Source organism: Chanos chanos, chromosome 8 (assembly GCF_902362185.1).
Source record: "Chanos chanos chromosome 8, fChaCha1.1, whole genome shotgun sequence".
In the NCBI taxonomy this organism is placed as follows: domain Eukaryota; kingdom Metazoa; phylum Chordata; class Actinopteri; order Gonorynchiformes; family Chanidae; genus Chanos; species Chanos chanos.
The window spans coordinates 10,877,147-10,901,555 of NC_044502.1; the positions used below are offsets into that span (position 1 = coordinate 10,877,147).

The 24,409-nt window shown below is 39.4% G+C and overlaps 2 protein-coding genes across 2 annotated transcripts; both read right to left on the reverse strand.

The window, feature by feature from the left end:
• Window positions 1-1,442: 1,442 nt before the first annotated feature.
• ift56 (intraflagellar transport 56) lies at window positions 1,443-7,961 on the reverse strand. The gene is made up of 18 exons (XM_030782843.1): window positions 7,950-7,961; window positions 6,248-6,391; window positions 6,045-6,137; window positions 5,787-5,901; window positions 5,518-5,567; window positions 5,290-5,435; window positions 4,825-4,996; window positions 4,512-4,586; window positions 4,273-4,375; window positions 4,086-4,141; window positions 3,831-3,884; window positions 3,592-3,655; window positions 3,068-3,156; window positions 2,753-2,836; window positions 2,544-2,613; window positions 2,343-2,449; window positions 1,952-2,085; window positions 1,443-1,563 (listed from the first exon to the last, which is right to left on the reverse strand). The coding sequence occupies exons 1-18, from the start codon at window positions 7,959-7,961 to the stop codon at window positions 1,443-1,445; spliced, it is 1,689 nt and encodes a 562-aa protein (XP_030638703.1).
• Window positions 7,962-10,122: 2,161 nt separating this feature from the next.
• ptger1a (prostaglandin E receptor 1a (subtype EP1)) lies at window positions 10,123-12,127 on the reverse strand. Its single transcript, XM_030782800.1, has 2 exons — window positions 11,282-12,127; window positions 10,123-10,392 (listed from the first exon to the last, which is right to left on the reverse strand). The coding sequence occupies exons 1-2, from the start codon at window positions 12,125-12,127 to the stop codon at window positions 10,123-10,125; spliced, it is 1,116 nt and encodes a 371-aa protein (XP_030638660.1).
• Window positions 12,128-24,409: the final 12,282 nt, after the last annotated feature.

Consider the following 24,409-nt stretch of genomic DNA (forward strand, 5'->3'; position numbering starts at 1 on the left):
AAGAGTAAATAAAATAGCAGAGAGAGGTCGCTGAGCATGCGTGCAAAGAGAAACCGGAAACGGTGTGAATGAAGACAACGGCGCGTCCAATCAACCAATGCCCAAAATCAAAACCCACCCCAAAACGTGTTAATAAGCAATTGAGCTTATGAACTCCTTAGAATGGTGTAGAATTTAGAAAAAGAGATTATTAAAAAGAATGCCTCGCAGCACAGCTTTAAGTGGGTACACTTCAAGTGTTGCATTGCAATTCTGTAATGAAGCAAAGACGAAATGATTGTGGAATACATTAATGTTAAGTGATTTCACCCACGAATTTTGCAGAGATGAATATTAATATACTGACAATCCAATGCCCTGTGTCCAAGGCGAATCGGACATTCTTTTCATTTATCAGAGAAAATATATTAAATTGATTCACTAATGTAAGACAGTGATCGATGTGGACAGAAAAACTGTTTATGTGTCCTGTCAAGCGAGTTTTCATAACTGATATTTTGTTCACAGATGGTTTGGTCTCTAGAATCGGTTGAGTGTTGTGATACTGAATATGAAAATAAGTTAAAAAAAAAAAAAAAAACCGCAGATTTTTTTAGTCTTGTAAATCTGATTTAACACTATGACATCACTTATATGAATGAGATTGAACCAAACAGCTTTATAAATGAGCAGTCCCCAAAGACAGATTGTCAGTTTTAACAGATCTGTATTACCTTGTTGCTATTGATTTATAGCTACAGAATGATAAACAAACGAAAACACGAGCCCACCACCAAACAAAAACTGCAATAATATCTACACGCGCCAAACAACTATGTCGAGACAAGCAGCCAAACAGCTCATGTTTGTTACTAAAAGACTTTAATTTTAAATAAAATATGCCATTGATTGTTTACAAATGTTGACATTCAGTTCTTTACATAGGTAACACGTTTTGACACCAACCACCTCCTAGTTACAGTCAGCACGAATTGCATGTTCTAGTGTTTCAACACTAAAAACTGCAACAACACAGTCGTAGTTCATAATTTTTGCTAGGAAGTTGCACTTTGAGGTCACTCTTTATTTTAAAATACAGAGAATATTGATTAAGAGGAGAAATATTGCATGGCAATATAGTGATAACGAGTCTCTTTAAATCACAATCAAAGTAATACAAAACAACGCGCAAGGGCAAACAGTCATGGGTAGAAAGTGTACAGCCAAGTATAACCACATGCACCATGTGTACTGTGTTAACATCAGATAGTGCCATATTTCTTTAAACATTTTTTTTTTTCAGAATTAGTGTTATTTTGACAGGATGTGTATAAGATGGCTTATTGTTTTTGTCTTTACAATCATAAATATGACAGGAATGTACAAAAGGTATCAAAATATATCATTATCTAAATTACCCAAACACAATGCATAACAATAATATAAAATTTGTGTCTAGCCATCTAATGCTGCAACAGGGTGAATCTGTTATCTTTGGCCCATTTCTTCATTATTCGGATGATGTACTCCACCTGAGGGTTCCCAGTGCTTCTCAACATAGGTACCACTTCCTTCAGTACCTCTCTGAAAAGGGCACATTAACATAACAGCTTAACCAAAATAGTATTTAACAAAGAAATAAGGTGATTTTAAAGGACCTTCAACCGAATGTGCGGACACTGCTTCAGAAATCAACCAAGTGATTTATCCAAATGTCACCTTTCTTTCCAGCATGAGTTTGCATTCCAGTAATCAGTTATTGATGTTAACACTTTTTTCTCATTTTTGTGGTTTTGAAAAACATGTAATGAAGTATGAATTTTTTTTTTTTTAATATTAGTAATTCAAAGATGCAAAATATTCGTTCCTACAACTGAACAAGGAACATGATTTCAATGGGGAGCACAGAAAGGGGAAAAGAGAAATAGATCAAACGGTGACAGAAAATGTTAAGCATTAAAACAGTTCTGACCTGGACTCTCTGCCTGCTAATATTAGCTGAAAGATTCCGACACAGGCTCCACGTTTTCCTTCCCAGTACTCTGGACATGGATCAAGACGTTCCAAAGCATCAAACGCTTTCGCTGCATAGAAAAACTGTCCCATCTGGAAATGGATGATATTACATGTGTACAGAAAGTCAAACAAGTAGAGACACAAGCAGTAAACCGTATGTAAACTCCCAGCAGAAAGCAGAGGTTCTTATCATTTACCCACGCAATATAGCTTTAAATATCTGTTCCAGTGCTAAAAAAAAAAATCTGCACATTACTTATTTGCATTTTTTCACAAGTCAATTTATAACGTGTTTGTATACTAGGTTGAGATCATTAAATTGAATTAAAAGAAAAATGAAAGGGTACCTTGTAGCAGTCATTTGCAATGAGCTGTAAGAGACTGAAAGACTCTGAAGACGTCTCCATCTTCAGGTAGAGCTCCCAGGCCAGTCGAGCCTTCTGGTTCATAATGTCTGCGTCATGTCAGAGGGAACATCAGCATTAATATCACATCTAATATGCACACTTTAGCTACATCAGACTAAGTGAATGACTGTGAATACATACAGCATCGGGCCAGCCAGCTTAAATACACATAGTCACTCTTGATTTTCTCACTCTGGATCAGCAGGAAGACCTGTTTCAATCAAATTCATATTCAGTACTACACAGCACTGACCGCAAACACCGTAAATAATCTATATCAACTAGCTCTACGGTGCCAGAAAGGCCTTTGAAGGTGATAAATGATAACTGAGTCATCATAACCTCTATACCTCCTCTGCCTCTTTGTAGTTTCCGACCGCAGCCTTCGCTTGAGCGTAGTTAAAATTAAACGTATCATCGTTGAAGAAGTAGCTCTACAACACAATTGGACAAGTGTTTTTTTAGACTGGTACATTCACTCACGCACATTCATTTTTCCATATTTACTGTTCAAGCTGTGTGATAAGCTCCATGGGTAAACTTTACTTGCATCCTTCAATATTTACAGCATAATTCATATAAACATTTTTACTAAACTTTTTCAGCATAAATCTGCTGACGAATAAACAGCGAGAGACAAAGAGAGAACGCGGGCAGGCACTGACCTTGACTGAGTTTAGATAGATGAGAACATCCTCAAACTGTTTCAGCAGAAAAAAACAGGAAGCCATACACTGCCTGCCTGGTATCGTGTCTGACAAAAGAAAGACAGAGAGAATGGAGTAACACAAAGGAGGTATTTAGAAATTGGTGTTTACACATTCTGCGACACACTAAGGTCAAATTCTTTCAACACAGTGAACAGCTTATCCACAATAATTAACAATGCATGGTGAAGCCATTTATTCCAGACCTGTACTGGGCTCAAACTACTGGCTTTTAAAATCTACACGAAGTGACGGTGTAGTAATGACTAAGCTATTCGAAAAGTGTACAAAACAACAAGTCTATTTAAAGAGTTTTCTGGCTGTACAAGCAGCAGCTTCAGTTATGAATCAGGTAAACACAGCGAAATTTATTACGAGTGTTTTGTGCGCGTCCTGGTCTCTCTCTCTCTCTCTGACATGGGGTTAACATGGGGCTCTATCCACTGAATGACAACAAAGCTACTGTTGAACAATGACGTTACCACATTCACTGGCAGAGCCTCCAACCAGCTGGAAAAACTGCTGGGCAATCTTTAAATGGTCTCTCTAGGAAAACCAAACAAAACGGAGACATTTGGTGAAACTTGGCTGGGGAAATGCATATCTATTCATGCTGGGAGTGTGTACTGAGCGAAAAGACTATTACTTAAGTGGATGACAAAGAGTGAATTCTTCTGATGATACACATAGGTATATGTGTATAGAAAACTTTACGACTTACCGATCCAATTTCTTGTCCCAATGCAGCATTCACCACTCCCTTAAGAATATATTCCTGTGATTGACACCAATGAAATATTAACAATACGTTTCTGCAGTAAGAATAAATTTACATTACCACAGACAGACAGAAAGGTGACGCTAAAGGGAATGCAAAACCAGGAGAGAGAGATAGCGTAAAACAGAGAAATTAAAAAAAAAAAAAGAACTGAGTGAAACTATGAAAGAGTAGAGTAGGGTAGAGTGAGTTGAGTACCTGAGGTGTGGTGGGTTCCAAGTCTTTGATGAGACTGTAGGCTTCTTTCACATCATCTAAAAGAAATGGGGGAAAGAAATCTCAGTTTTAGCATCTGCCACAATCAAAAAAAAAACAATTCACTGTCGCGTGTCAGTGGGTGATTATGAGAGATATAAACGTGATTATGAGAGATATAAACATAAACCTTGTCTGAGATAGTAGATGACCAGGTTGAGTCGCGCCTCGGGGATGACATCAATAAGAGGCGGTAAAACCTGCAAAGCTCCCTCCCCACCACGAAACACCACCTAAGACAAAAAAAAAAAAACAGGAACTTCACCAGGATTGACTGTGGACAAAACAAGCTTTTCAAAGTCATATATTCACATACAGGACTGAACAATGGATTGAATAATGAGTGGGTGAGAAACCGTGAGGACTCACCAGATTGTGCCTGATAAGCTCTTTTGCAAATTCAAATGAACTGGAGGAGATGTCTATCAGATTCTTTAGTTCAGCCTAAAAAAAGAAAAAGCACAAATGGGATGAAAACAAGACAAACAAGTAACCACGTGTGGAAAAATACAAAATCTAAACTGCCCTTCGCCCCGCCGAGACGATCAGTATGTTTGGTTCCTGAGCTTCCGAGGAGCTAATTTACTAAATACAAATGCTGCAAAAATCCCATATCATAATCATACAATACTATTAGCTGCGCTTGCCATGAATCTTGTGAATCACGTGTGGGTAGCGTTACCTCAGCTGCCTTGCCGTTGTAAAGTCTGAAGTGGTTGCAGGCCTTGAGGTTGAGGGCGATGGTAGAGTCTGGGACGCTCTGCAGGTACACAGCCAAAACTTCCTGAGATACATCATAATAGTCCAGCTTATAGTAGCACAGAGCTACATACACATTGAGAGCCAGGTAATCCCTAGAGAAGAGAGAAAAAAAAAAACAGCAATTATTTCACCTCCTAATACCTCATATTCTCCAGAGAGAGGTCAACCAAAATATTAATAAAGTTCAATGAAGATATGCGCAGTTGTAGCAGTTTGCATAAAACTGAATTTGCAACCTCACATGTTTTATGAGAGATATTTAAGCAAGAACAAAAGATCATAGACCTTTTCAAGATAAACCAGCTATTGCCTCACTGCTTTTGACCACCGGACGGGGTAGTTATCTGAGAACAACTCAACCAAGCAAGTGGAGAACATAAGGTACCTGTTCTGCAGTAATATGCGTTTATAGATGTCTATGGCCTCCTGATAATGAGAACGCATGTAGTGAATGGATGCCAAACTAAGCTGATCCTCTGTCACATCCTCCAAGTTCTGATGGAAACCCATCAGCTTCTTCTCATCATTGAACTAGGGAGAAAACAGACTATATGTGATGCAGAGACAAGCGTTCACATGGTATTTATGCGACAGTTGTTACAGATGTAGTTACCTTATGTGCCAAATGAAAGAGAAGTCGGTTCTGAAGTTGACATTTTGGCCCTTGGGAAGAAAAGGGAGAAAGGGAGAGAGACAGAGAGATGGAAGGATAGAGAAGATATTACTGTTAAGGATGCTTCTACATATGTCACTATGGGATAAAACATCAAGAAAAAAGCATCTGAAACTAGAACTGAGATGAACAACAAGTCACTGGCTGTTTGGTTGTTTAAGTCAAATGTTCTTTGAATGCTATTTTAATGTATGACGAGAACACATTACCTTTGAGTGCAGCTTCCTCAGCCTCTTTATACAGTCCCAAGAAAAAAAGAGAACAACCTAGATACACCCAAACTTCCCGTGGGCACTCGGCCTTCAGCGCAAGGGCCCTGTATTCCTAAAATGTCACAAGGTACGGGTCAATTACAGAATTAAGTCAGTTGTGAGAAAACAGTAAAAACAAAAAAAACCATCATTATAGGTTACACAAATATGAAAAGTGACAACGCTGAAATAAAACTCTAATTAAAACCCGCTCACCTCCATAGCCCTCTTGTGATCCCCCAAGTGAAAGGCACAATAACCAATCCAAAGATCTGCATTCTCCTCTGAGACGCCTCCATTTCGCTGGAACTGGCGGTACAAACAGTTCAAGTTAGCGGACTAATGCATCAACGTAGGAGGTATCTACAGGAGCATCGACCTGTTGCCATTACGCCTGTGTGAAATGTTCCTAATCTTACCTCTAGTAATGTTAGGGCTCCAAGGTAATCTCTTTGTGATAAATAATCTTCGACTCGGGGGATCTTTTTCGACTTGTTTTTCCTCTTCTTTTCTACGCTTGCAGTTGCCTCTCCACCAACTGCAGGCTTTATTCTGGACAAGATCTAGGAGGACAGCTAACAACAGTTAGAACATTCCCCAGTTTACATAGCAACCAAGGCAGCGAAATCCATAAAGGCCTGCCGTCCTCAAACAGATAATAATATAACTTGTGACCACGTGATAGTCATAGATCCTTGCTGTTTAATTCAGTTCACAATAACCAATCCAACCATGCACAGTTAGGCCAACCATAACAACATAGTAACATCAGCTGCTCCTATGGAAACTGATGTAAGTTTGCGGTAAATATCGGCAGTTAGTCCACTGAGGAAAATAAAACGGATTTCTGGGTTGCAAGAACAGATTAAGTAATTATTGGCAGTCTTCTGCACGCATACTCACCATGATGCACTGTACCTCAACCGCGATCGAGTACTCAAGGAAACCTTGAGAACCCTAATCAATCTAACTAGATAATATGTAGCGCGACTAGTAAGGAATCGTGTGAACTGAGAAACAGTATGGCCACTAAAAGGGATTTTTTTTTCTTTTTCAAACTAAAAGTGTGGATGCCGGAACTGCATGTCTGTTAATCCTTCAGCCACATGCCCTTTAGCCCCATTCTGATTTCGCTCATCCCAAACTTGTTCTTAACCCACACTTTTACAACCCGAGGTTGAAACCTAAATCCCCTCTTAACCTATTTGTTTTAGAATATTCTGGTAATATTACTTTCCTGTATTTACTTCAACTGGAAATGTATATATTTTGCAAACTCCTTTACCAATGCCATACACACCACCCTCCCTTTCTTTTGTTGTGATTTTTTTCTTTATTTCAGAAGTTTTCGAACATCATTTATGAGTCTCAGATAACTTAACTCTGCTTGTGCTTTTATTTTGAAAAGTCATTTCAGGTTTCCGAAACTCTTGCTGCGTAGTTCACATGGGTAAACTAGCTACAGAAGAAATTCACCGGTCCAGCAGAGGTTTTGTATCCTCCTGTTCTTCAGTCATTGTTTGATGATTATAACTTTTCTTAATTCTTAGTAAGTAGGTTTTAGCTTTTTGTTTTGTTTTTTTTTTCAATCGGGACAGCAAATCCATCTTCGGTTTCTGCATCTCGGGTCGAATATAGCCTACATAGGCATAGGTGTGTTCGTTGTGGAAGGTGCAGTGATCACCTCAGAATCTGGGGCTGGTAACGATAAATCCTGTCTTTTTCATGTGGTTAAAGGAAGGGTGGGGTGGTTAAATATCACAACATGTTTTTAGATATGAAAAGTATTTAGATACTGGCAATGGTGGTGTTGTAGCACCCCCAAATGGTTGATGGAAAAACTGTACTGAATGTAAATGAAGTACGTTTCAAAATCCACGTTGTTGCGAATTATTTTCACCATTTTGTCGTTAATAAATCAAAGCAATAGTTGAATCGATACTCCAACACAGGCTATTGCGACTATCTTCGCTATCATCAAACTAGAAATGTCGGTTCGACCTTATTCTAACTCCTCCGATTAAAATGGCATCATAGAAACGAGGATTCAGATTTCTAAGGGCTCAAAACCAACCCGGCTCAAGTAACCGAACCTGGAGACTGCAGGACCTACCAGCTGACCATCCCGGTCATGTTATCATCATGGCTCCAAACCACTTGCTGAGTTTCAGCCACTTCAAACTATATCTGAAATAGAAGCTTGCGACCAAAGAGGTACTGGAGGTGTTGGAAACTGCGGACATACCTGATTCTGAGAAGTCTTTGCAACAACTAACGTTTAGTACCCTGTTACATGTTTGGATCGAAACTTTTGCGCCCTTATTTAAAAAGATTAGGATGAAAAAAATTGAAGTGGTTGCATTAAGGACAGGGATCGTATTTCTGCAAAGGACAAAACAAAAACAATAATTAGCCAGCATAGTGTAGGGGATCTGGGGGGTATTCCAGAAAGCGGGTTTAGTAAAAACTGTGAGTTAGTTAACTCAGAGCAAGCAGTAAACCTCCTAATAGAAGAGCCCTGTGACAGCACCTAGAAGACCGCTCCAGCTGGTTACACCCTATAGCATAATACGCTGATCACTGGGTAGCGCACTGTGTTGACACTTCGAGGTTTTGGCTCCAAATATGTCCAGCGATAAGGCCAGCTGTGTAACTAACCTGTCGCCGCGCTGTTTATTTTTCCCCTTGTTCATTACTGAGACTTTGTCATCGCGTTACTGCGAAATGTCATATTTCAATGTAATCGTGTTATCTGTATTCTTTCCCCCGGTGTCTTGTATCTTTGGCACTGGCTGTTAGTTTGTTAACATAATTTCCCCTGTACAGTGAAGTTGTTTTGTCTTTTGAGTGCCTTGCGTAACAGTCGTGCGGTCTCTCACACAGTTTGTTTTTATTTGCCTTGGCGAAGGATTTCAAGTTCTGATAAGCAACTACTTTCCTGTGTAATTAGTAGGGTGGCACCGATCTGATCTCGTGTTTGTTGAGCTATTGTGAGCAGTGCGCTCATTATATTTCTTCCCCTCCTCTTAATGTGTGGCCAAGGGTAACTGTTGTTGTCTGCGGGGAGTTTATGGGAAACTCTGTCTACTTCGTATTAACTACTAAAAATGATCACAGATCCATCGTTTCTTTATTTCAGATCCCGAAATCTAATTTATAAAACATTTCTATTCTAACAACACTAAAACACCAGATTCAATCAGTCATTAAATTTGTTCACAGATGAATTATTTGATCAGTTATGTGACTCATGGCTGAAGCAAGAAAATCTCTTTTCTGTCGATCGCCAGCACCGAAAGACTAATTTAATTTCAACATCAATAACAGATCCGTTTTAAAAAGCCTATATTTCACTACAGTTTGTCAGCTAAAAACACTAGGCTACAATATGTGGTATCCAGAATCTAAAACATAAAGCCATTTTGAGGTGTGTATATATAAATATATATAGAAATCTGCACCATCAGCATGAAATTTTCATTGTTAAGACAAACAAAAAGGAAACATTTTATTTCACTCATAACATTCTATACATTTTGTTATATAAAAATTTAAAAAACAAAAAAAAACTCCAAAGAACTGGAGAAATAAGACAAGCAATAAATACATTCATATCAATATTATTTCACATAGAGTATTTTACATATATACATTATAGGTCTAAAGAATAAACATAGTCTTTCTCTATACATGGCAATAAAACAAGCTGTTCAAGTTACTGATAAACAAAAACCAAACCTGTTATTTCATAATAACAGGTTTGAATGTCCAAGCTTTGTAATAAAATAGCATATAACTAAATATGAACTTAATGACTCTTTCATTTGTTACACTCCTCATTCAAACGCGCCTGCCGTCACGGTCCCCGAGGGAAACCAAATTTATCTTCCCACACTTCCTTCCTCAACGTGCTATCAAATAAGAAGGAAGCATTGTTGTTTTTTTGGCTCTCTGAGGATGGGTCTTGGCAGATTCTTCATAACATGTGCAATCTATTTCAAACAAGAGCAATCAGAGGCCATTGTCCATATTTAGTGTGCAAAAATTGCATTACAAATAAATAAACTCTTAACATTCTCAAAAAACGAGATAACATTTTTTTCTGGGTAAAAATCTGAGTTAAACACTAACATTACAGTAATTTCCTTTCCTTAATAACATTCCATATCTGAAATTACTATCAGAATAATTTCTACTCTTATGTCATAAATAGGGATCATTCTGGGATTTTTCCAATTAAGGAAATGAAACGGGGACAAGGGACAGAGAACAGAGTGAGTTGGATTATGCATTCTCAGACTCTGTTAACAGCATTCTTCTCTGAGCTGGGGAACGAGTTTACCTCCCAGCGACGTAATGTGCTGCCCTTCAGGTCGACCTCACGCTTGGTGATGAGGTAGATCTTCCTGAGGACGGCACGGCGGAGCAGGATGTAAACCCAAGGGTCCAGAATTTGGTTCCAGGAAGCTAAGCGTACACCCATTACCATCAGGGTCTTATAGGTAGCCAGGTCATCCCCAATACGGCACTTGTAGGAGTGAGTTACCGTAATTAGGCCAAAAATCTGAGGGGGGAAAAAAAAAAGCGCACAGGGATATAATCCTTTGGTTAATTTTCGAAACTAAATTTAGACATAATTATGACAAATTCTTTACGTGCTGAATGGGAACTCTGTTCAAGAATAGGGTGTGGATGCACGTAGCAGGAACAGCAAATGCAAGGCAAGGGAGAAGTAATTCCAGTCAGTGACTGCAGTCCTGTAAGTGTTTGTCATTTCTGTTGTGCAATAAACATCTCTTGCACATTTACCTGTACAAATGGCTGAAAACATGAAAATATCTTTATGAATATGATATGCCGAGCCACTTCGAAGTTAACATTTTAGATGCTCATGTTGTTTTTAAACAATTACGATCTGTGGAATGCATCTTGAGTTGACCATATTAATTGTATGTGACATCTTAGGTTGTAGTTATTCTGTTCCATTCAGACATTTTCTTTCTAAAGGTACTGAGGATGTTCATTACCTGTATAGGGCATTTGTGCTTTACTTAGACTAAATCACATTGTGAAGATTTCTTTCATTGCAAATTCAATTTCTATAGGGCTTTAGTTCATATGTGTTTTATTACTCTCCTGTATAAAATAAGTCTGATAATATATCAATTAAATACTTAACATTGTCAAGATAAAGCGATAGATATCAGATATCTGTGGGGCACTTGTACACCCTCCTTTGCTGGTGACTTTTGATGAGTATATTTAGACAGAGAGACAGAAGGGAAATTTCAGCAGACAACTGGATTCTTAAAAGGGACTTCCTGCCGTAGTCTTAATGACGCATCCAGCGATGTTACACAAAGCCCTCCTTGGCAAAACATCAATGACGTTACATAATTAGACAACAATTGCTCAAATGCTGCATTGATCCCAATATCGTTACTCAGACTCACCAGCAGAGGGCTCCAGCAAATGCAAGAGGTCACCATAATGCCCACAAGCTGCACCACCATCTCAATGTCGTGGGATTTGGCCAACCGACGATTGCAGGGCTTCCTGCGCATCCGAGCTAGCACCAGCGTCACCCCACTAATGGTATTACACACCAGGGCAATGGCCAGGGAGGCCAGCCCCAGGCCAGAGAATAGCATAACAAAGGCAACATCTGCCTCATCTGTCTGTTCCAGCACCTTTATGAAACACCAGGTCCCTGGGTACTGGTAGGTGTAGGAACCCAGCTGGAAACATGGTAGTAAAGCCACGCACAGTGCAGCCAGCCAGATGAAGGAAAGGGAGAGTTTTGTCCGTCTGGTGGTGACCAGAGACGCGTGAAGTAGCGGTCTCGTGACGCCCAGACACCTCTCAGCAGCCATGGCAGAGCCGAGGAAGAGAGGACACAGGCCGAAGAACACCATGCTGCCCCCAAGGAACTGGCACAGTGGGTCGGTTGAGTGGAAGTCTTTTACCCCTCCTGAGAGGTAGAGTCTCAAGACCAAGGAGCCCGGGATGACATGTCCTGCAAAGTCCGTTATCACCAGGGAACTGGCAAACAGGAGAAAGGTGGCCTTGGAGCGCCGGCGAAGGTGCGCGTATGCGTTCACCAGAATGATCAACGCCACTATGTTGGAGAGGATACCCAGGGTCATAGAGAGTCCAGCAGCGATCGGGCCACTGGGGCTTGGGCCGTCAGAGGTGGCATTCTCCAGTATGATCAATTCCTTGGCAACCTCCTTCTCCGCCAGGCTCTGATTGGAGAAGGGTTTCAGTGGCACAGGGTTGGAAGAGTTGCAGTGGTGCATGGCTAGCTTGGTGGAGCTTTGAACAAACGTGCTCCTGTCGCTAAGTGGGGCTGCTGAGACAGAAAGAAAAGAGATTTTAATGGATATTAATTCATTCATCCTTCTAAACCCACAAATCACTCCAACCCTTACATGCCAAAAGATCGGTTTAATACCTTTCTTTCTCTCTTTCTTTCTGTCTTTTTTTCTTTCTTTCTTTCTTTCACCCACCAACCCATAGTAACATTTTAGATGAGCAAAGAGGAACAAAAATAGCATGAGGAAAGCCTGAGGCATTTTAGATTAATTGCTTTGATATGTCATTCTGATCACACCTAACATACCAAGACGGCCAACAAAAAAGGTTTAGGGTCAAAAGGTTTAAATGTTTTCTTGTCAGATTTTAACTACTGTAGATGTGAGTGAAGGACAAGTTCTGACAGCGCCTCCTGGCAGCAACATAGCCATTTAAACGCATTCCATAAGGTTTATTCTCCTGTTCGATCCAAGGTTGTTAGGTCAAAGTAAATACACCCTTTTAAAGACCTGAAAATATCAAGGAAGTGACATAGCTTAGCTCGATAAACATTCATGGATACTGGTGATTCCAGAGCACTGATCCAATTAACCCTTACACTAAATCCACCACAGCTAACCAACGCATGTTGCATGAGCCTTAAAGACATTTAACTGAAAAATTCGAGGATCTTAATATTACTCTCCTTCTTTCCCATGTTTAAGTCTTTATCTGTATTACTCGTAATATAATAAAGTATGATAATAAAGTATGAGTAAAGTATAAAGTGTACAGGAATTAACATATTCAAAAGTTCCGAGCAGAGCTTTCTATATTTAGCCTATAAAGATATTGCAGTTATCGTAATAAAAATTAAATTCTCATTCTGAAATCTTGTGTAGAGTTTCGCCTTTACTACTCTAAATTATTTCCCCCTTGCTGTTCCTCCCTTCTCAAATTCATAACCGAAATTATGTCGCTAAAATTTTAGTTGAACACTTTCAGGGCTTGAACATTGAGGTAGATGCCTCCATTTGACAGTAAGGTAAAATCTGTCACTGATACATAACGGATCATCATTAGTGCTTAATTCAAATAATGTTAGAATCTGTCGCAATCCTCTTCTGAGAAAACGAGAAACAGAATTACCATGGTGTGGAATAAAACTCCGCGAAGAAAATGGTATAAAGCAGTGCACAGTAAAAAATTCCAGAAAAAAATAATATCCCGCAGAGTAAGAATAATCCAAAAGGACTCCAGGACACCTTCAGTTCCTCACTCTTTCATGTAATCCTCTTTGCATGTTTGCTCCATGAAGTAGTTGTTGGACTGAACTATTCATCTTGCCGCTTAAGCTAAATAATTCTGTCTGATTGATTTCAAAGCGTTGTTTTCGCCGAAGAGAATTTTGAGAGGTGAAGTGCTAAATCCTCTCTCGCTCTTTTGCTCCTGCTCTTTTGACGCAAGACGAGAGCTTTATAACCTCCTTCAAAACAACCCCTAGGCGGCTCTGCAAATCAAGGTCCTGTGTGAGATGTTTATCGGCCAATCAAATTTCTATAAGTTCTGACAGTTTCTGTTTTCTTACTGCCTTGTTGCAAAATCAATCAGAATAAGAGCATTAATGAATTCATATCTGCTAATCTGAAGGTGAACATCATTAACGTCAACGTGTATTCCTTACTTACAGAGAAAACTCACAAACCTAATGCATCATACCTGTATATTCTCTGGAATCAAAATGAGGAAAAAAATCTAAAATGTCCTAGGCAGACTTAACTGACAGATTGGCTGAGTAACATAATTCCTGGTTGTCTGACTGAACCTGGTGTTTACTCAGTGAAGACAGGTGCCTGTATTTGTTTAATTCTGTCAGTCCTTGGCGACCTGTCGGAGGAATGGTTCTGTGGTTTGGAATAAGACTAAAAATAACATTTTAAAGTGGCCTCGCCCTAGGTTCACACAAGGGAGGACCACTGGTTGACACGAATGGAACATTTTTTTTTATGAATAATTGTCAGCAAGAAATAACGGCTATCACCAAATTTCTTCAGCATATATTTCTATGTGAAATTAAAATTTTGTAATAGACAATTTACTGTCTTAGAACATCATATCGAGAACACAATAAAAAGCAGTTCTGGATAACCTGAAATATTTGTCATAGATGCTGAAGGTCTGCTGATAGCACAGACACAGTAATAAATGACATTTTGCATTTTGGAGGACAACTATATCAACCTTACAGCAAGTTTAGTGTCTATATCTGGAGACTGGCTACTTTTGCAGGAACTGGCAATTCAGTGGTAACCCCTATAGCTGCTTCAAGGGTCATCAACTCAGCAACTCAGACACCAATGTTAAATCATAATATCAAATTTTCATTAGATCTGTGAAACTTAAACAAGCAAAATTATGTTTCGTAAGGACGCCAACACGTATTTTGTAACCTATAGCAAGAACACTGAACAGGACTCTCAAAGGAGCCAGGCGAGAATCTAGACAAAGAGATTTGTTTTCGTCTCACCAATAAACGAACCTTTTCTCAAAATGCAGAAGCCACTCTGACAGCCAAAATATTTATCTTGCCTTATTCACAGAGCACGTTTAAACTTGAAAGCTGTGGGTCTCCATTTCAAGGTCTTCTGCTGAAGGCCAAAATCTGATAACATGGCCTAGGGTCATGTATCAACCACATTCATGAGTGCAAACAAGAACGTTGTCAAAGCAGGCCAAGTCTCTCCCATTAGCTCTTCACATAAGGGGTTTTTTTTTTGTGTGAATGCAACATTATGGGACTGTTGATATTGGATCATTAAGTCAAGACAGAAGAACAGAGTTCACTCTCTCTCTCTCTCTTTTTTTGAAAAATTTCGTTTTACAGCTGTGTCCAGACCAGACGTTTAGAGCAGAAGTCAAACACTTGGCTATAGAGGAGACTTTCCGTTCCACTGCTCTGAAAATGACCCATCTTACCATTTTTTGATAATCTCCATAAGTGAATGGTGCCATTTGGACCATGTTCTTGCCTTGTGGTCTCTGAGACCAAGTCTGGGTTTTGAATCCATCCCTTTCTTGCAGCAACCACAGAGCGATCTTGAAAACCGCCGAACTTTTTCAGAACTTTGTGTCAACCTGTAGAGCTTTGAACTTTCACATGTAGCACAGACGCCTGATCTGAATAAAATATCTGAGGCTCAATTTTGACCTCTTTTCAGACAAAGATGGAGATCCAAAAAAGTTGTGAATTGCAGGTACTCATGTTTTATGACACAATTAGAGCAGAAACTCTTCATGCAAGGTTAAATCTCTTCATGCTTTTACCAGTCTGTTTCCTGTCGTTCTGTTCCTGAGATCATACTGCACCATCTCATTTATTCTGAAATTATGCCTCCACCATGATAGAGTGACGAGTTTGACATGTGTTACAAGGTATCAGAAAAACCCTTGAAAGGATTTAAAAATAGAAAAATACAGAGCAAAATGGACTTAAAATCCATTTTGCAAATTAAGCCGTCCACCGTCATTTGGATGGCAAATTCAGATCTCAGCAATATAGCTGGCTGGGTCAGGTGTCACAAACAACATAAGTGGCTTTAGGAGGGTTGGCTGAGCAAGATGCACTTTTTTTTGTCATCGTGCTTCAGTCAGTCCTGGTGTTGAAAGGATCTCTGTACATTTGCAGGTGTATCTATGGGGGAAAAGTGTGGGGCTCCACACATGCTGCATTACCCTGGAGATGCTTGTAAATTGGGCATGTGAAAAGTAGTGATCTCTGGCATTCTGTCTTTTGTAGAATACATGCAATAGCCTCTTCCCTCGTCCTTGACCAATAGGTTGTGCCGTAGAATAACAGTGCTAGGAAATGGTGACTCCACATTGATAGAGAGGGAGGTCACAAAAATACACCACCGAATTTTTGCTTTAATACATCTAGTTTTTCTGTGCGGTGATGGAACCATGCATCAAAGATACGATATGTTGTTCATGCATTTTGCAGAACTTAAAATATGAATATTATTTGAATTTCAAGTAGTCTCAGAGCAGCTTTACAGAGATCAGTACCTACACCCCCAGTGAGCAAGTCAAAGGTGATAATGGTGAAGAATAAGCACAAAATAAATCAATAAATTGCATATAAAATTATTTAAAGTATATAATTTATTATGTTTACAGTACATAGAAATCACTATTATATCTAAAATACATAGATTGAACTCTTCAGGAATAGAAGGCACATGTCTGACATGGTTTTGTAGTTGCATTGGAAATGGGGACATTTTCATTTTAAATTGTTTGTTAAACCACATGACCATAAGTGGTTAACTTGCATGACACTCAGCAAAATTCAGACAGATATTCCTGAAATAACATAATTTATTCTGGTTACATCTTTCATCTTTACATCTTACATCTATTTCCTTCTTCTTCTTTCCTTTTTTTTAAATTTAAAATCCTGTTAGTGATAGATTCAGTGGACCATGCAGGAGTGTTTGTGGCTAAGACTGTTAAAAAATCTGAAGGATTTGTCAATATGTCAATATTTGATTTATCACGTCATTTACAAGTCAGTAAGAAGTGGAGCAAAACGTTTTATCAAAAAATTGATTCCCTCAACATCACATTGAAAAGTGTGATGTGAAGTTAATGTACAATTGGATTTGTCATTGAATTTCAATGGAGATCAACATTTTCACTAAAATGGATTGGTAAATCTTTATTCGCGCACACACACGTGCGCATGCACACACACACACACACACACACACACACACACACACACACACACACACATTACATACTCTGAAAGGCAGAAAAGGCAGACATTTGAAAATTGAACATTTGGTCCAAATCCTTGTTTTGGGGTGGTGTCCAATATCAAGTTCATACAGACCGAGTGCTTTTATATAGGTAATAAAAATAATAATAATAACACCACTCTAATTTTGATATAATTTCTATGAGGATGATAAAATCTTGTTAAGAGTGACATAATTTCTTTAAAAATTATATTCTGTATGTTAATTAAACAGAAAACCTGAAACCGAAGTTTTGGGTGCGTCAGAAGGTTCTTTAGGTTCTCTCTTGTAGAATCATATCTTGATTTGTGATTTTCTTGAAATTTCATGACATCAAGTTGCTTTATAGATTGGCAACATCACCAGACATTGTAAGTACTGGCCTTTTTAAAGGTTTAACCTTTTTAAAGTTTTCTGTTCTTTGAATGTATGCTTTTACATTTTTGTCTGCTGAACACAAAAACTCCATATATAAATGATATATCAGCAAATTAAGGAAACAGACATAGTCACACAGAGTACAAAATATATCTATTATGATTATTGATATTTATTAATGTTAGTGATGAAAATATTGGATTCAGGCAGTGAAAATCCTCATAGCTGTTATAGCACAAAGGCCGCAAAATAACCTCAGTATTCTGTGACTTACCAAATTTTTTTTTTCCGGCGGGGGTTGGGGTGGGAGAAAAACCTTTTTGGATATATGGTGGTCAGGCCCAGTGACGGGGGGGACAAAGTTATGCTGGTGTCACAACCTGCACCGCCAACTTGGGTCCTGCACCACACCACCAGCGTGACAGCTGGGCCCAGCCCACCGCTGAGGGGGGCACAGGAGAGAGAGAGAAAGAGAGATCCTCATTCATTGGGGTGGTAGCTGGGGCGCGTTGAAATAAATTTGTCCCGGGCCCAGGCATCATGCACGCCGGCCCCCGATGGTGGTGGATTAGACTCTGCACTCTTACAACATGCTGTCAAGATGCTCTTTATAGAGAGGGAAACACCACACCAAATCTGCCTGATTTAATTTTGTTTCATAATACGAAGAAACATGTTGTAGAAACATGACTACAAGGTTGGGGGAAAAAAAAAAAAAGAGTGTTTTGTTTAGGTCTCCAGGGGAGGGAATGTGAGTCGGCATCGACAGCAGTTCCTGATTTACCTCGCAGATGGAGCACTGCTTAGCCATGGCCAGCCATTATAGATCAGCCAGTTTTCACATTTTTCATCCCAGCCAGGGGAATGCAAACAGTTATTTATCCTGGCCAGAACTCTCTCATTCCAGTTCAGGCATTAGAATTTGTGGTCTTTACTGATGCCTGGGCAAAGGTATCGCTTAAAATGTCTAAGAGTTACCATTTGTTAGTCAGGCTGTCGGCTTTGTTGAAATAAGTGACTTATCTCTTACAGACATATTTCAGCTCTCGGCCAACTACTGAACTATTTGTATAATTCTAATGTATTGGTATTGTAATTTATTGGCAATTATCTTAGTAATTCACATAAAATTCTCACTTGTAATTCATACAGATATCTTATGATATGAAACAGTGTCTATAACTTTCCATAGAGTTGCATCAAAGCGAAATATTTTCCAAAGCACAGAGGAACAATATAGCATTGTGTGAGATCCTGAGGACCTGGTCAGTCTCAGAGTCCACATGCCTCCTCTTTACAATGACGCTATGCAAAGGTCTGATGTGTCTTTCAATAGAACAAGTAGATTGAGTCTAGCATGTCCCCCTCAGGAAATTGAAGAACAATCCAGAATTGAGAAAACTATGAACAAAGTAATCCCAGATAATCAAATTAGGAAAACATGTTGAAAACCCAAGAGATTGAAAATGGAGAGCAACATTTTTGAGGCGTCAAGTTTGCGCTGATAATAAACAGTGCAGTACCTAACAATAGATGTCCTCAGGCAACTTGGCTAGATTAAAAGAACGAGCGAAAACACAAATCTGCGTTCTCTAAACACAATTGGGAAACGTGATGGATCTGTTATTGCTGTTGATTTCTACAGAAAATGGTAGATGTTAATTAACAGTCCTTTTTTTTTTTAAACCACCATTTAAGGATGAAAAAGCACATGTCTTATTTAATATTAGACTTCATTTGAAAGAAAAGACATCAGGTTTTCAACCGTAAATAGCGTCACACTTACTCACTTGCTTTGTCTAAAAACAATTCTTATCTTTAGTTTAGTTTTTGTACTCCCACTCGGTATAAAGAGTACATGTTATGTTTGTGACTCTAAGTGGTGATAGAACCCAAACAGAATGCACTGAAAAAGCCTCAAAAATCTATCAAAACGCTCATGAAATATCAGCAAACATCTGGCCTGGAACAATTTGCCAAATGATAGCACACTGAGTTCAAAAAGCATTCATGACTTGGACTGATTTCAAAATATAAATAGCAAAAAAAAAAAAAAAGACAGGATAAACTTTACTCTATTAATACGTTAGACAAATGCATTAAATCTTTAATGATAAGTTCGTGGGGTTTTTTTTGTTTTTTTTTTTTGGACAAATATTTTACCAAGGTGAACTTCCCCTTCAAGTTACCTTTTTACAGGGGAAGCATCCACATATTAACGTTTTCAAATGGTACAGAGAATTGGTATGTACAGTCACTCTTCAAAAAAATCAACCCATCCAGTCAGACCGCTATCTTCCTGGAGGTCTCCAGGAACATTCTGGAAAGTTAATCTCTTTTTTCTATCGCAACCACAGATTGGAACTCTGGCTTCTCAGACAAGGGGCAACAAAAAAAAAAAAAAAGCCCAACACTCATCCTCCATCCTGAAAATTCCACTCGGCCGTGCAACTCTCAGAGACCAAAGTTGGTTCACCACACACACATAAAAATGTCAGGGCTTTGAAAAAAATCCTTCCCTTCCACAACTCAGGCACCCAGACAGAAAGCCAATGTGGTCTGGTGGTTTGGATGCATGTGAGAACTGCTGGTTAGGGTCTGAATGTCCCACTGCACCATCTTGATAAATCTGGGTTACATACCAGGGTCAAGGCCCTGGTGACTCTTTATTATAGACATAGATTGGATGTGAATATTATCACAGCGTAGTATGTAGTATTATACAGCAAAAAATGAGGTTTAAAATGAATTTAGCAAAATAAGTAAGGATGTCAGTAAAGAGTTGCTGATGTGCAAGATGCCAATTAACATCAGATATGAACTTGGCCTTCCATTTTGGCGATCGCTCTTTGCCTGAATTGGAAGGTCCTAACCTTTGAATCTACGTCCGCTTTGAAACATCTTGTTTGCTTTGTTTAGACAAACAAGCTTCTGAAACATATGCTGGAAATGTATTTTTGTGACATTACAATAAAAAGAAATTTAGGGGCTAAATCCTGGGATAAACAGACACCATAAATAGAGCAACATGTTCTTGGAGCACAGGATTATTCCCAACTCAATGGGAGCATTTATTCCCTCCGTTTATTTATTTAGCTGTCAAGGTCAATTGTCCATTAGAGAATCGAAAAGAGAAAGAGTTGGACCGCATGAAGCAGACATGACATTTTCATCTGCTACTTAGTAATGATTTCTTGGGTTATTGGTAATTGAAAATGATTTTTTTTTCATACTGGCTCATAACATGTGCACACACCCACTATAGTTGCATACACACACACAGAGGCACACACACACACACACACACGCACGCACGCACACACGCGCGCGCACACACACACACACACGCACACACGCATGCACAGTACACGTACACACACACATTTGTGTACATAATGTGCCTCTGGTTAGTCGCTAACACAAAGAAAAGCAAGCCCCAAAAAGTGCTGTAATGCAGCCAAGACTAATACAGAGCTGATGTTGAAGTGAAAATGGGCTGGCCCTCATTTCCTCTTCTTGTATTATCTCGCCACTTAGCTCTCATTAGAAATGGTATTAGCTTATCCTTAACAAGGGCCAGGGCAACGGAAGGCAAACACCTTCTAGCGGTCCGATCCCTCGGCCAACAAATTTCCTTTCCTTTATGTCTCAAATCGGCCTCGGGGCCCCGAGAAGGTTAATGAGACTGATGTCTGTGCAAAGAAAACCTGTCAGTCTCTTTATCGAAAGGTCTCGCGTCCCTGTGCTGAACGTTATGTGCAGCAAATCGATAGAAAACAAATAAGCCTCACTGCCCACCTAAGATGGCATAGAAGAACGGTGGTTAACCACCGCAAGACACACACACACACACAGAGTCGAGAAGCATTACTGGTACATTGCCAAAGGCAAGCAGCCACGTAATTATAATTATTTACCCCCTTTTAACAACGTAAATACAATGAGGATTATGGTATTATGCTGTATTTCCAGGCTAAACCAATTACAGCTGTCCAAATCGAGGCCTCGCGAGTATATTTGCTGACTAACGTTTATTCTCCATTGGCTGAGGTGGTTGGTGTTAACGTTGAATGGCAACATCAGTGCCTGGAGAAATAAACCATCTTTCCTGAAACACATTGTCTGACTTTGATTGTGCTTGTTGTTTTTTTGCTTGATGCCCCGCATAGCAACGCCAACACCTATATATTTCTTCCTCTCTTGTACCAGTGGGGGCTTCACCTGGAATCCAAAAATGACCGGCTCTAACAAGGTGTTCATGTGTGGTTCCAGATTTGCTCTGCGGTCTAGAGTTGGAGTTATTTTCAGTCAGATAAAAACACCATTAAAAATTCATTAACTGGGGCAGGAAGAAAATGCCAGGCCAGAAATGATTACAGCAAACAGGTCTGGATTTCACTAGCCATACGGATGCTCTGTTACATGACACAGGCTTTAAGACAAAAGCGAATTGCATGTTACCCACAGAAGCAGCTTGAAGTTGTGTGGGAGGTTATAAAAATACTACTGGAAAAAGTTTGGATTGATAAATGAATCTCTTGTCCATACTTTATTAAGCTAAAGGATCCAATAATGAAAATGGAGCCTGTACTGTCTGGAGATTTATGAATGCAGTGATGGCTGGGCCAGCCAAGTCAGCATGTGCCAGATTAATGACCTGTATGCTCCTGCATCTCTTCTCCCAATGATTACCGAATACGCTCAATGAGCACAGCCTCCCACACACCTAACCACACACACACACACACACACACACACACACACGCGTGTGCACACACACATACACGCACGCACACACTCACACACATGCACACACACACAGGTGCGCACACACACGCCATGCGCGCACACACACTCACACACACGCGCGCGCAGGTGCGCATGCACGCACACACACACGCACGCACACACACATACACGCACGCACACGTACGCACACACACACACACATACACACACGCACACACACACACATGCACACGCACACACAAGGAATACGTGGAAGGAAAAACAAGATTAACGGTCATTAAATTATTTTATAGGTAGAAGCCGTAAAACCTGGTGACTGATCTATTTCTGGAAATATTCTGTGATGTTCCTCTCCTTCTGTACGAATGCTCTCTGGTCTCTGGTCGTTTGCTGTGCTGCATTTCATTCATCAAGGTCACGGTGGAACAAAGTCTTTCCATTAACACAGACAATATTTCAAAATTTCTGAGGCTTAAAATTGTATAGTTCAAATATTAATACTGACTGAAAAGCTACTTCATGACTCCCACAGCATTAGCGACAAAACCAACATCCATTCATCAAATGATCCTAGCTCACAAAACCTGTAATTCTTTCAAAAGAATGGAATCACTGAGGGTTACTAAATTGTAACCCGCATATGAATGAATGTAAAAAAAAAATCAGGGGTGGAAAAGTTCGACTGCTGTACGTCCTTACCGTAAAGTTAGGAAAAGTTCACAGGCAGTTTACTACGTTGACGTAAACTAAAGAGAAAAAAAAGTAACCCCTAAGAACATTTTACCAGTTCAACAACGAGACTGTTACATTCTGACAAATGTAAGCAAAAGTAATCCATGAAGACTACACAATATCTTCGAGGACTAATTAGCTGAGAGACAAACAATGTGCCTTCTGTTTTGACAAAAGCTTTTTGGTTGGACGCGAACGCGGAATCACAGTCGGACTAAGCTGTCTCTGCCTTCAGTAGCACTGAGAATGGTCTGATGATGACAGAGTGCATTTGGCCCAAAGTCACACATTCAGTGTTGCCTAACAGTTATAGGGCCAGATGGTTGTGGACGTTTCAATTCTATGGAGAGATTCGTCAAATAGCTCAAGTGAAATGTGATTAGAAGCATTGAGAGAAGAGACAATGAACACAAGCATCAGATATTGTCCAAATTCATATCTGTCCAAGAAATTACGCAAACTGCCTCTTTGTTTTGTGAGCGTTCCCCTGCAAAGTCATTTAAAAACTATTATTATAAAGTCATCAACAGTTATTCGTATCCCAAAATGGCTTTTTGGACTTGTTAATGAAGATCTTACACATCCAAATGAGCTTTCGTGGGTGTATTAGTAAACTTCGTTTTAAAATTTAGCAAGACGGAACGGGAGAGGATTATTTCTCGCTCAGTTTCTATTACTCATAATCCAGAAATAATGTAAGAGGTTCTATGGTGACCTCCAACCATCTGGAATTTGCCTGTCTCATTCTGGGCACCATAACGTACTGCATTATGATTAAGGTTAACATTTATTCCATCTCTCTGGCCCTGTAATGGGCTCCTTGCATTTACGTTGGCTCTGTAAACTGCTTATAGTTCAAGGTAGGTGGCCCTGGAAGACAGATTAAAAGAAAGCCATAATGTCTTAGATGGAATATAGTCAGCATCAGGAGATGGCTCAAATCCTTTCAAACCTGCTGTGTACAAGCATGTGTACACACACACACACACACACACACCAATAACTTCTTGAGAACAGAAAAGCTGTTTACAAGGGGAAACTACAGTTAACTTTGCAAGTAAATTGTTCTAAGGCTTTATACATTGTGTTTCGTGTACAGAGAATGCTTTTTGTTTTCTTTCTTTCTTTCTTTCTTTTTTTTTTTGTCAGCTTGGCTTTTTGGTAAGCAACACCTTGAACTGTGTATAGAACTTGAGCCAGTTTGAGCTCTGTCTGAACTTAAAATGTTGTTTTGTAATAGTTTAGTTTACATTCCAGAGCAGTCCCTCTTACCAGATATGAGAAAGACATTTGCTTAATTAAGACTTTTTGGAAAGGACTGATTCATACCTACAACACTCCATTCTACTCCAAATATTCATTGTTTGCCTATTATTATCCATAACAGGATTTTTTATTTTGACAGTTTGATTCCTACAGTTGCAGAATGGCTGGGGCTGCTGTCAGACAAACATTTCCGCATCGCCATTTGCTTTCAAGGTCATTGAAAGAGACCGTTTAAAATGAAGTCTAAACTAAGTTGAATTAAACCATATTTCATTTGCACTGTTACGTTCCACAGTACTGCTGGATTACGTCTTGGTCTCCGGTTGGTCCTGGCTGCATTAGTCAAATTTGACGGTTTTATAT